Source organism: Zalophus californianus, chromosome 17 (assembly GCF_009762305.2).
Source record: "Zalophus californianus isolate mZalCal1 chromosome 17, mZalCal1.pri.v2, whole genome shotgun sequence".
NCBI lineage: Eukaryota > Metazoa > Chordata > Mammalia > Carnivora > Otariidae > Zalophus > Zalophus californianus.
This window is the reverse complement of record NC_045611.1, coordinates 10237467-10250737: the sequence shown is the minus strand read 5'-3', so window position 1 is coordinate 10250737 and position 13271 is coordinate 10237467. Positions and strand designations below refer to the sequence as shown.

At 41.0% G+C, this 13271-nt stretch overlaps 1 protein-coding gene across 1 annotated transcript in view; it reads right to left on the bottom strand.

The window, feature by feature from the left end:
• Positions 1 to 12439, bottom strand: part of ADAMTS18 (ADAM metallopeptidase with thrombospondin type 1 motif 18) — a 77605-nt gene extending 65166 nt beyond the window's left edge. The window contains exons 1-8 of the mRNA XM_027617410.2: positions 12323 to 12439; positions 11396 to 11507; positions 10302 to 10574; positions 7881 to 8074; positions 7525 to 7608; positions 5565 to 5724; positions 4143 to 4248; positions 1504 to 1641 (exon numbers count right to left, since the gene is read on the bottom strand). Of these exons, the coding sequence (XP_027473211.1) occupies positions 1504 to 1641; positions 4143 to 4248; positions 5565 to 5724; positions 7525 to 7608; positions 7881 to 8074; positions 10302 to 10574; positions 11396 to 11507; positions 12323 to 12439 (1184 nt within the window). The remainder of the gene's footprint in view (positions 1 to 1503; positions 1642 to 4142; positions 4249 to 5564; positions 5725 to 7524; positions 7609 to 7880; positions 8075 to 10301; positions 10575 to 11395; positions 11508 to 12322) is intronic.
• Positions 12440 to 13271: the final 832 nt, after the last annotated feature.

Sequence of the window (13271 nt, the reverse complement as noted above, 5' to 3'; positions counted from 1 at the left end):
ATTCTATAAACATTTGAAAATCGTAGGCAATAGTACAGTTTAAGAAAAAAGTATCAATGTTATCAATTCCCAAAGGTATTTTGTTAGTTTCCCTAACATTTGGTCAAAGGGAAATGGGATTAGAACTTGAGTGTTCTTATGAGTCAACATAGCATAAGATATATCATAACAACTAGAGTGCTATTATAATTACAACGGTCAAATATATATTGTTGCTAAATAAAATTAGAGGAGGGCGCCTGGGTGGCTCAGTCAGTTAAGCGACTGCCTTCGGCTCAGGCCATGGTCCTGGAGTCCCGGGATCGAGTCCCACATCAGGCTCCCTGCTCAGCGGGGAGTCTGCTTCTCCCTCTGACCCTCTTCCCTCTCGTGCTCTCTATCTCTCATTCTCCCTCTCGCAAATAAATAAATAAAATCTTTAAAAAAAATTTAAAAAAATTAAATTAGAGGAAACTTCAAAGGGTTCCAACTTTGGGTTCATCATTTAATATGAATCACATAGTGCTTCCTTCCTAACTCCGATTTTACTAATGACATGTAGTTTTGAGTTATCAAACAGATTTTATATAGCTATCATCCCCTTTGGATGTCTTCTGGCCATAAAACGATCTCATGGCTATTTTAAACAAAATAGGTAAGCAAGACAATATTCCATTCATTATAAAACATGCACACCACTTTAGCATTTTTAATACTCTTATGACCAAATTTATTGATCAGATTAAAATACTTAAACACAGTAAAAAGTATATCTAGCAACCTCTGGAGGTCATAAAGGGGAGAGAGTTATAAGCATAGATCTTGGAGTCATATCCGACCTAAGTGTGAGTCTTATGTCTACACATTACCAGCTGTAGTACAGTAAGCAATACAATTAACCTTCCTAAGACTCAGTTTCCTCAACCAGAGACTAAGGATCCTAATAGGATTGCCATGAAGACTGAATGAGGCAACATTCGCAGAGCATTTAGCATGGGTATTAGACCTTCAATGTATTTTTTCAATAGCGGTAATGATGACAATATCATTACCATTACCATCATCACCAGCACCACCACCACCACCATCATCACCAGCACCATCATCAACGCCAGCACCATCATCATCATCACCAGCACCATCCTCATCATCACCACCACCACCACCACCATCATCACCACCACCATCTTCATCATCATCATCACCAGGACCAACCTCACCATCCTCACCACCGGCACCATCATCATCATCATCACCACCACCACCATCATCACCAGCACCATCCTCACCATCCTCACCACCAGCACCATCATCATCATCACCAGCACCACCATCATCACCAGCACCATCCTCACCACCAGCACCATCATCATCATCAGCACCAGCATCAGCACCATCCCCATCATCACTATCACTATCACTATCACTATCACCATTATCAAGCCACTGAGTATTTATTTTAAAAAGCTGTTGAGCACTGTTTGAGGTCACCACCCCGGGAATACCCGTTTTATTTTGTCTTACCTAAGGAATTTCTTGAGATACTGCCGGCTACACGAAGACCAGGAAAACACCCCATTGTTTCCTGTCAGTGTGGGAGACATGATATTGCCTTCAGCCTTCCTGCAGGGATTGCCTTCCCCATCGTGAATCATGCCGAAGCTGAAATAGAAGAAAACAGAAAGTTTTCTGTGAAGCCGTTTTCCAAATGATAATCAAAGGAAGAAGATAAATTGAAAATCAATGAACCCAAGTGAGAGACAAAGTTATCACAATTCTAAGAAAAAACAAAGAAAAAAATGAGTTACTCTATACAATCGACCTTTGAACACCATACGGGTTAAGGCCACTGACCCTCCCCACCTGCGGTTGAAAATTCAAGTATAATTTTTATCTCTCCCAAAGCTTAACTACTAATAGCCTACTGTTGACTGGAAGCCTTACCAATAACTTAAAGGTAATTAATACATGTGTTGCATGTTACATGTATTATGTACTATTATATTCTTACAATCAAGTAAGCTAGAGAAAAAATGTTATTAAGAAAATCATAAGGAAAATACATTTTTTTAATTTTTAAAAAAAATTTTATTGTTATGTTAATCACTATACATCATTAGTTTTTGATGTAGTGTTCCATGATTCATTGTTTGTGCGTAACACCCAGTGCTCCACGCAGAACGTGCCCTCTTTAATACCCATCACCAGGCTAACCCATCCTCCCACCCCCCTCCCCTCTAGAACCCTCAGTTTGTTTCTCAGAGTCCATAGTCTCTCATGGTTCGTCTCCCCCTCCGATGTCCCCCCCTTCATTCTTCCCCTCCTGCTATCTTCTTCTTCGTCTTTTTAACATATATTGTATTATTTGTTTCAGAGGTACAGATCTGTGATTTTTTAAAAAGATTTTATTTATTTATTTGACAGAGAGAGAGAGCACAAGTAGGGGGAGCAACAGAGAGAGAAGAAGCAGCAGGCTCCTAACCGAGGAAGGGAGCCCGACGTGAGGCTCAATCTCAGGACCCCGGGATCATGATCTGAGCCAAGTCAGGCTCAGGAGTCCCAGGAAAATACATTTAAAGTAGTATTTACCAAAAAAAAAAAAAAAAAAAAAATCTACATCTAAGTGGACCTGCACGCACATAGTTCAAACCAATGTTGTTTAAGAGTCAACTGTAGGGGAGCCTAGGTGGCTCAGTCAGTTGAGCGTCCAACTCTTGGTTTCAGCTCAGGTCATGATCTCAGGGTCATAAGATCAAGCCCCACGTGGGGCTCTGCGCTCAGCGTGGAGTCTGCTTGAGAGTCTCTCTCTCCCTCTCCTCTGCCCCTTCACCTTGTTTGCACACTCCTCTCTAAAATAATAAATCTTTTTTTTTTTTTAAGAAAAAAACAGTCAACTGTAGTGTTGTAAAATTAATATAGAAAATTCTAAAAAATGCTAAGGGCTTTGTTCTATTATGTCTTGGCCACAAAATCAAAGAATGGTATGTCTGCTGTATATTTTAAGGACAAGAAACTTTTGGTCAATACAGCTAAGCTAAATTAAAATGATGGGATAGTCAAATTCTTTTATTTCAAGTACCACATTTTTTTTTTCTTCCCACCAGTTGTGAAACTGTGATAAGGAAGTTCACGGTCAGGAGGTGATAGGTTAAAAAAAAAACCAAAAACACATTTAGGCATCTGTTCGACATTCATATTTCTTTCCTGCTCTGTATAAAGGCGCCTTGTGCCTAACACGCATTTTTGTACCAGTGTTCACAATAAAATTGGTTCATTCATACCTTGCTAAGAAAGTGGCTGTGCACATACACAAGATTCCAATTTCCTGAAGATAATCTGCTCATAAGAGACACTAGCACCAAAATATTCAAATATAAATTATAGTTGTGGAGATGATTTTGCTTCTATTTTTAAGTCAGAAATCAATCAGATGCTCTGAAAATGAGCATTCAACATAAATGCTGAATACGAGACACACACGCCAACACTCTTAAACCCATCTATCCAAAGAGCTTTCGCTTTGAAACAGTCATTTTGTTAAGCAGCGTGCTGATTCCAATGTGGATGCTACTGTTCAAGGGATTTTTGAAAAGCCTCTACAGAACTGCATTGGCACCAGATTTCATGCCTTATAAATTCGGCTCATTACTCTCAGGTTTTCTCATTCCTCATTTCGAACTCTATTCTCACAAGAGAAAGATTTACTAACACCAGGGAAGAGAATGCTAAGTACACGCAATGACACCAACTATAAGAATATCCAGCGTGTGCACCAAAAGCCTTTGAACAATTAACATGCCATTACATTCTGGGAATTTACACGTCTATCCAATTACTTTCTCGGTATAATGAACTAAAACGATCTTCACTGCAGAACATGGAAGACATTCCTGAAAGACCAGGGGGTCCGTTAGATGACTTGCAGTCCATCTATACCGACAATGGATTTCTGTGCAGCTCTAAAACATTGTTGTTTAAAAAAAGCAACATCCACGATGACTTGCCTTTATTGAGGGAGCTCTCCTTATTGTCAGGTACGATTCTGAGCTTTACCCAAGATTTAGCCTATCTATTCTGACTAGACCAACAATTATCATTAGGGGGATGCCAATGAATCACCCAACTGGTTTTCATAGAAAGTGGTGAATCCAGGGCTCACTCACTTGTGCCCTGACTCATGAGCGATGGTGAAGGCCAGGCCAAGCCCCGTGTCCTCATTGATGGTACAACTTCGGTACTTACTGCACATTCCACTGATGGGGGCAAACCCTATTGAGAGAGCAATTTCAAGTGTTAGTCCAAGGGGCACACATACAGATACCTGACCATTTCTTATGGATTCAAAATGTTCTGCACAGTTTTAGTTTCATTGGTTAACATAATTAATTTCAGTTTAATTGATTCATGTACTTAATTTTTTTGCAGGGAAGCACTAAAGGTATAGGATTATCTGTCCTGCCCAGATAAATGCAGAATTTAACATTTTCTTGCCTTTTAAAAGATATTGCCATCAACAGATCCTCCTCCCAACCCTGTAAAGTCACTATGAGTGTTATATTTTCCATTTTACATACAGAACAGGAAGCTGCAGGACATTTATATGCCTTATCTCAATTAAACCAATGCAAAATGTCCACTTAACAGCACTATTAGCATTAAAGCTCAAGGTATATTTTCTAAGAGAACATACATCCTGGTCTTTTTCTGAAGCAGACAACATGAAAAGGTCTGAACAATGTGAACAGATTAAATGCATTGTTTCCTATTCACTAGAATGTGACAAATGCTTCTGTTTTCAAAGACTACTTCCTTCTAAGAGCAGCTATAAAATCTTGCCAGCCAGTGTTTGATTCTATCTTGAACCACATTATAGCGTTAAATGTCTTTCTTCCCAGTTTGGGGTCCTCCTATGCAGAATAAGAGTATGTACCCCGTTAGTATTAAATACACGCTTGCAGATGGCCTGCATCCACTTTGCTGCTATGTGGTCCATGAGACAATCTGAGAAACTTAATGTGTAGGCATATATCATCACTGGCACCACCACCACCATCAACACTGAGCTAGAGGAGCATTAATTCATCAAAAAAAATTGTTGATTTCTTACTGTATGCAATGGAATATACTAGAAAATACAGTATAGATGTGGAAGATTTAGTCCTTACTCATGGTCTCGTGCAAATGTAGAACAGCTGAGTCCTTTAAAGGTCAAGTAACTTTCTAAAGGATGCACTTCTATGCTACCCAAGGGCACAGTGATGCACCATGGAGATCAGTCAAATTTTCTTCAGTTGCCCCAGTTGTGCTTATGGAATAAATCATAACTCGTCTAGTTAAACAATTCACCTTAATGATCATCAATAGAGTTAATAAAGAAAAATACAGAATGAATAAAGGAGATGAACTCACCATTCCACCCTGACTTGAGTTAAATAGAACAACATTCACCACAGGGTACACTGAAGATAACTACTCCACAATTTAAATATTAGGTCTTATTAAGGATCATTAGGACCACCCACCCAGTAGACAGTTTCCATACTGTGTTTTCACAGGTGTGAGTGAAGCACCCATTCATACCTTACCTAGAGTGTCACATGGTTCATTCTTCCAGGAACAAATGTCAAATCCCGTGAGTAGGATGGCGTGGTCATGCCTCTTGCCATTCTTTCCAATGAGGGCAGACTGCCACTGACAAAAACTATTCAGAGACTGGTCTGCATGATGGTTGATCAATAATCCTCCCTATGGGAAACCCACACAAATCAGAGTGTGAATCTGTCAGAGGTGAGAACGTTGAATTATTCCATTTGTACAAGCAAACACAGAAACATGTTTCTAGGGAGAAAGGTCAGTAGAGGAAAACACTTGAGCTAAGGTTGGAGACAACCGATAAAAAAAAACAAAAACAAAAACAAAAAACCCTCAAACTATTTCAGGTAAATTCTCACAATATTTAAAGCAACTACAGAGTTTTAGTAGTATACTTTATGACTAGTTCTATTTCTAAAAAAACAAAAATAATAACCTGACATCAGTTAGGAATATCTGTGTTCATCTCATGCTGGTACCACCTTTATAAAACTGTTAAAGCTTTTAGAACCTAATTATAAGTTAATAGTGATAAAGTTCAATGCCTTCTTCAATACAGCACGAGGAAGGTAGTGACCACAACTTATTTACCCCTATGTCAAACTTTCCAGCAAAGGGTTTGCCACGTCACAGATTAAAATCCACCCATCCATCAAGCAATAAAAAGAAAGCTCACTGAACGGATGTAGAAACAAATAATTATAAGACTCTGAGGGGGTAAGATAGGCCCTAGCTTTAAGATAATTATTTACCAAATCTTTGCTTAAAACTATTGACTTGGGTCAAGTTGAGGGTTTTTAGAGTAGGTCTTTAATTATCCGTGAATTAGGATGCCTCTGGCTTCAATATCCTTGGGCAAAGTATAAGTGGTAGGTTAAAGACAAAAGTGTCTCCCAATGACACACACCCTCCTTTCTACCTTCCTAAAATTCCAAGAACAATTTGACAGGTTAACCTCTGTAGCTGCACACACCTGGACGATGAGATTAATTTTTGTCTTGTCTCTGACTCCTTGCTTTGTACGTTAATTACTGGGGTAATGGATGAAGAGGAGAAGCCACAGGGGACTTAAAAAACTTGGTAATCTCCACCTCAGAAAAAAACAGTTTCAAACAGCATCAAAACACTACCAAGCAGTGAGTACCGTGCAATCAACACTTTATTATATGTTCTGGTTTTATGATTTACTCCATGCCTGTGTCCTGCACCTCAAGGTAATCAATTCAAGGGCAGTTAAATATTCCTTATTTTATTCCTGGTAGTACCTAAGATGGTGTTGGGGAGACAGCAGGTTTACTACAAGAATTTTCTGATGACTTATTTTCAGTATGTTTTCAAAATATCTTTTTAAATCTACCTGCAATTACCCAGCATATCCAACATGCAAAATCCAACTGACCCTTAAATCTACTATCAAATGCCCCTTCCCTGTAAAGCCTACATAATATTTGTATTTTTATATATAATGTAATATTTTACTATATATGCATATTTAATCATATCAATGCCATTGTATAGATACATGTATTTTATATATATGTGTATACATATATATATATATAATTATTTTGTGATGTTTTAGTTATTTGAATATATAACCCTTTAGGTTGTACTTTCTTTGAGGATAGGGTCAGCCTATTTTCAAGCTGGAATTTCTAACGACTAGTTCATGGATCGGTACACAGTAGGTATTCAATAAGTAGATCCTGAATGGCAGAACGTATTTTTTTAAGGATTTTATTTATTTATTTGGCAGAGAGAGACACAGCGAGAGAGGGAACACAAGCAGGGGGAGTAGGAGAGGGAGAAGCAGGCCCCCGCCAAGGAGGGAGCATGATGCGGGGCTCGATCCCAGGACCCTGGGATCATGACCTGAGCTGAAGGCAGACGCTTAACCCAAGCGCCCCCTGAATGGCAGAATGTATTAAGAAATAAGTGAAGTTTGGCACTTACAGGTTCTTGTTCCAGAAGAATGAGGCTCACCACAACAATGTTTATGTCACTTCCAATGGTCCCATCTTTAAATAGGCTAGAAACCTGTTGGAACAATTGAAATCAAATGAAAATAAACAAAACCTAAAAATTTCCAAAACTCTGTGTATTAATCAGGCAGATTTATAAGTATGCAGGCTTCAATTTTACAAAATTGAATATATGTATATGAACGTATGAAGCAATTTCCTCAAAACTCAACTTTTTTCCAAAAAAATTATGTGACTATAGCTGCTATTCGATCCATACAAGGATATTCTGTGATTTTTGGCTGTTCTGGAGATCCAGAGTATTGGAGTCCTAACAAACTCCCTTACCATGTTCATGACCGTGAGAATGTACGTGGTAACATTTGCCTTGCCGTGCTTTTCCACCATTTTCTTGTCTGCTACCACAAGGGTTTCCACATTTAGGCCCTTTTGTGATTTTCCAGCTGATCTTCTGGGTCGCCCTGCACTCCCATACTCATCAAACCTGAGATAGGTATCCTCCGTGGGAGGCTTAGGGGCATCTACAATGAACATAAGAGCATTTGGAGGGGATTATCAGTGGAGAACATCTGAGTGAGATCGAAAGAAATCTAAACAGGGCAGGGAGAGAGTCTGTAACCAACACTTGACAGATGTACTGATAAATGATGACTTCGGTGCTTGTCCTGGGGCTTTGCTCCTAGTTTGTGGTAGAGAAAGATTCATTCAAAGAGGTTGGTAGACGGATAGACTCAATAACTCAAAAATACCCTAACAAGTGGAACACACACACACACACACACACACACACACACACACACACACACACACACACTACAAATCTAGTTAGTACAGCAGGTCAACAAAAATTATTTTTGTCTGAATAGTCTTTAAAAACAGAAAATGCTTATTTTATTTTATTCTAAACACTGCAAAGACATTCTTTGCATCTGAATTCATAACACTTCATATATTATTTTCTAAATAAAATTTAGAAATATATGTCCTACAAAACACTGTCCATGTCTAACATCCCTGTTTCATCAACACAAACTTGAATATCACACTAAATAAGTGCTCAATAAGGACTCTTTGACCCAATACTGAGTTAGTTTTTGGGGAAATGGCATAAGTCAGGGGTGGTATTTAAAATGATATTAAATATTTCACAAGAGGTAAGGTGCAGGCACTACCTTAACAGAGTGGATATTGGCCATGGCCTTTGAGAAAGACACCTGGCAGTGGCAGGATGTTGGGCCAGGCATGATCCCTTCAGTTAATGGGGAGGGACAAGTCCAAGGATTGCTGGGAGAGAACAGGGCATTTGGAAATGTAATACTAAGAGTTATCTCAATACTTCAAAAACTAGTACAGACATAACAGTAAAGTCATTATAACTCTCCACAGAGTGAAATTAAAAGATCAAATTATGTAGAGTTAGATATAAAACCTCAAGTTGGCCGCTTTGATAAGTGACCCTGAGTCTCAGTTTCTTTATCAGTGAAAAGAGCATAATACCCATAATACCAATCATAAGGCTGCTCTAAAGATCAGCTTTGATATATCTATCAAATACATATCATTGTCACTATGGACAGCATCACTATTATTAATATCACTATTATCATAAATCTGTGCTAGACTGATAGTCCTTAAAGAGGATATTTCTGTTAATACCCCCAAGCCCCAAAGACCAATTAAAATGGTAGAAACATGATATTTCATTATTGCTCCCAATCAACAGCTCAGGGATACCAGTACCCCTTCTTCTTGGGTAGAACCACCATCTGGCTGCTCTGTCCGACTTGGCACTCACCTGCCATTCGTGGCTACTGAGCCTTTGGAATATGTCTGGTGCCACTGGAGAAACCGAAGTTTTAATTTTAATTTTAATTAATTTCCATTTAAATTAAGAAAGCAAACCTTGATATGGTGATTGAAAAACAAGTAAGTTTGGAATAGCATGCATATGTAAATCTACTCTTCTAACCTTAAATTTTATGAAATCCAAATACAGATTAAGTATTTCTGATGAGAATTTGTTGTCTACATTGGAATTGTGCTCTAAGTGTCAAACAATGACTAGATTGCCAAAACTTAATATAAAATACCCGATTTATAAGTTGGTATACTGATTGCATCAATTGAGATGATATTTTATAATTTATCGGGTTAAATAAAATATATTATGAAAATTAATTCACCTATCTTTATTTATTTTTTTTAAATGTGGCCACTGGAACATTTAAAACTACTTGTGGGGCTGACATTGCATTTCCATTAGATGCCGCTGGTCTACAAAGGGCAGAAGGTTGTGCCTGGGTCACAAACCGTGTGCCTGGGTCAAAAACCTGTATCTCACTGCCACCTCCACATAGGTGCCAATATTCTCATTTCCCGTGAAGTTATCCTTCAAGAGCTCAAAGGGAACAAACATTCCAACCACCCCTGAGGATTCATCTCTGATTTCCTTCATTATTGGAAGACGGGGTTCCTTTCTCAGGAGCACAGAAACCAAGATAATATAGGGACCCATGACTAAAATAAACAAAAGCATATCAAAATCTTTCCTAGTTTAACCTAGAAGAATTGAGAACTGATCACCGACTTTTTGCCTGACAGGGATGAATATTGGTCCATCTCCAAGACTAATTTCATGGGGTGCTTAGGGTAGCCCCATTTTAACCTGCAGAGTCAGCACACCTGACTGCACTCAAGAAAGCCTGTCGAGGGCCCACATAAGAACAGAGTAAGAAAAAGTTTCCTTACATACATTTCTTGCGTCGTCCACAAAAATGCTGCTTTTGCAACCTTGGGTGGTGATGCTCTCTTTCTTGACTCCGAGATGCATGGGGACTGTGAGTTGGGGAGTGACCGGGATAATGCCTGCTGGAGCCCGGGTAGTCATGGCAATGCTGGACCTTCTCCTCAGCCGTCCTTTTGTACAGTACGTGAGGATGGTGTCCGGCAGGTGCGCTGTAGTTATGTTCCTGGGCCAGCAGCTGAGGTAATGGTGAAATGAGGAATTCGTTTTTTCGTGTCCTTATTAGACCTGACTAAAGAGCCAAACACACAGAAAACATTAATGGTTCCAGGCAATCCCTTCTTACGTGGTGATTTTCAACAACTGTTTAATCGCTACTTCCTGTGTGCTACTTCCTTAGCACCGTGCTAAGTAATTGACATGCGTTATCTATTTCATATGTACCATAAACAGTTACAATACTGTATGTTTCATATGTACCATAAACAGTACAATACTGTAAAATACCTCCATTTTACAGAAGACAAAACTGAGGCTAAGAGAGTAAGTAGGAAAGCTAGCACCGGCATCGTAGGGAAGGAAAAAATAATTTTCCCTTTACCCTTCTAGGTTCTTGACTCAGACCCCCATTGTAATAAAAGATTAACAGGAGAAAAACAGAGGCTTAATAACATGTATACCTTCCTTCTACATGGGAGTCACCCAGGAAGACTGAGAAACTCCCCCAAAGGGCCCAAGACACCACCTTATAAATACTGTCTCCTGGGAAAGATAGAAGATGTTGAGGTGGTGATGCGGGCGGAGGACGGGCAGTCATGCAAGGTTACCAGGAAAAGCACAGAAAAAAGAGCTATGATTGATATGCAGATTTAAGTCCTGGCTTTCTGCACCAACAAGTTGCTAGAGATTTGGTCACCCTCCTATTCCTGGCACAGAGAGGGAGTCACCCCACAAATGGAGGTTTCCCTTGTGAAGGTAAAATGGTAACTTCTACTCGGTTTTCAGAGCTTTTCTTATGTCTGCTGTTTCTTAAAAACAATCAGCTGAAAATAATCCTTATGCCAAAGAGGCAGCGTTTGGGGCACCCAGAGCTCTCTACCCTCAGAAGCGGTGCCCTTAGCTACAGTTCCAGACTCTGCACTACTAATCTTGATGCATAAGGACTCTTGTGCCTGAGGGCAGAGCCACGTGACGTCCTGGAGCCTCTGCATCTATGACGAGGGGGACACAGCGGCAAACACAGGACGGAGGGGGCTGCTTCATAGCGGCCCGGCCGCCAAGGGACCCATAGCATGGGCAGGAAAAACTATGACATCCCATCCTGGTTTCACAGGTGCTAAATAACAGGACTAGCATAGGTGGCGGAGTGGGGAGAGTGGTCATGGTCATCTCCATGTGTTATCGACAGCATCTGCTAAATGGCGAAGAAAGAATGAACCGGGACTTCTATCCCCTCCACTTTGACCTCAGTCTGTACACGCTAATTGATTCCATTGTTCTTTCCGGCTTATCTCTTAACTCAGGCAAAAGCCCCAGGGGGCAACACATCCATGGGTGAAACTGAAACTACCTCCTCAAGCAAGAGTGACTCCCCTGAGCCAGCAAGACCCCATGTGACTGATCCCAAGACAAGGACAGACGTGACCTTCACTGCCCACCTGCACATACCCACTAACCTTTGCTGCACATTTTCCTGACATAAACCTGGAAGTATTTTCAGCACTTTGGAGACAGCCTTTGAGATGTGAGTCCACTGTCTTCCTGGTGTTGGCCTCACTGAAATAAATTCCTTTCTTGTTTCCCCACCACTCGTCCCCTTTGGATTCTGTCAGCGGCAAGTGGCCAGACCTGGTCTGTTTCAGAACTGCCAGAGCCAGGCGCTCTTGAACCCCTGTGCCCCAGCGATAACAGGGGACTCGGCAAGCCCATCCAATCACAATTTCGCTTTCCAAGTTTACGGCACAAAGTGTGTATCTTTGTACCTGATATTTTAGCCGCCAACACACCCCTGTCTTCCCTTCCACACCTCCGCCCTTTCTCTTCTTGCATTTGGTTCAGAAGGTCCTGGACATCCGGGCCCTGGGATAGCAAGTGTGGTCTGCCGGCCCTGCAGCTTCAGCCCATCCAGGAGCTTGTTAGACATGCAGATGCAGGTCTCACCCCAAATCCACAGCATCAGAGTCTGCATTTTATTTAGATCCCCATGTGATGTGTGTGTCTGTGAAAATCTGAGTAGCACTGATAGAGGCCGGCCACTCTTAACCTTTGCCGAACATCAGAAACCCGTGGGGATCCGAAACACACACACAGACTCCCTCACTCCCAGGAAGAATCCCGCACCATCAAAAACCAGATCTCTGTCCTTGTGACTCATGCATCAGACCTTCAGTTCTGAACTGCTCTGGTGACTATCGCCATGCACCAAGGGCTTCGTGGGCCAGTCTTCTAGGGCTTCCCTTCTTCGTGAGCAAAATGGGGACCCTCCTCCCCTCCCTGACTACCTTACAAAGGGAGACAGAATAACCATTGAGGAAACCCTTTATACACTCTCAACTACAGCAACCTAGGTGGCTAAGGAGGACGGCTGATTGAATGAACAGTCACTGAATGCCAGGGAAGTGCGAGGCACCCAACTATGCAGGAGATACACAAACAGAGCAGGTGCTCTGCTGGGGAGCCAGACACCTAAAAATTCAAGGATGCTACCAAATGCTAAGGGGGTGTCGGGGCGAGCGCAGGTTACTATGGGAACACAGAGGCGCCGGCACTTAACCCCGCCTGCGGGCTGGAGGGGTTGCTGCATACGGGCTCTGTGCCCAGGCCAAATTTGGGCCCGCTGTTATAGGATTCAGCTTCTCGTTCTTAAAAGAAGTCCCAGAACATGTGGTTTAGTCCTGATTTTCCTCCCCCTTCAGGAGGGTGCTGCCTTCGGAAAGACTGTCTCATTGACTTGAAGCACTGACCTATTATCTAGA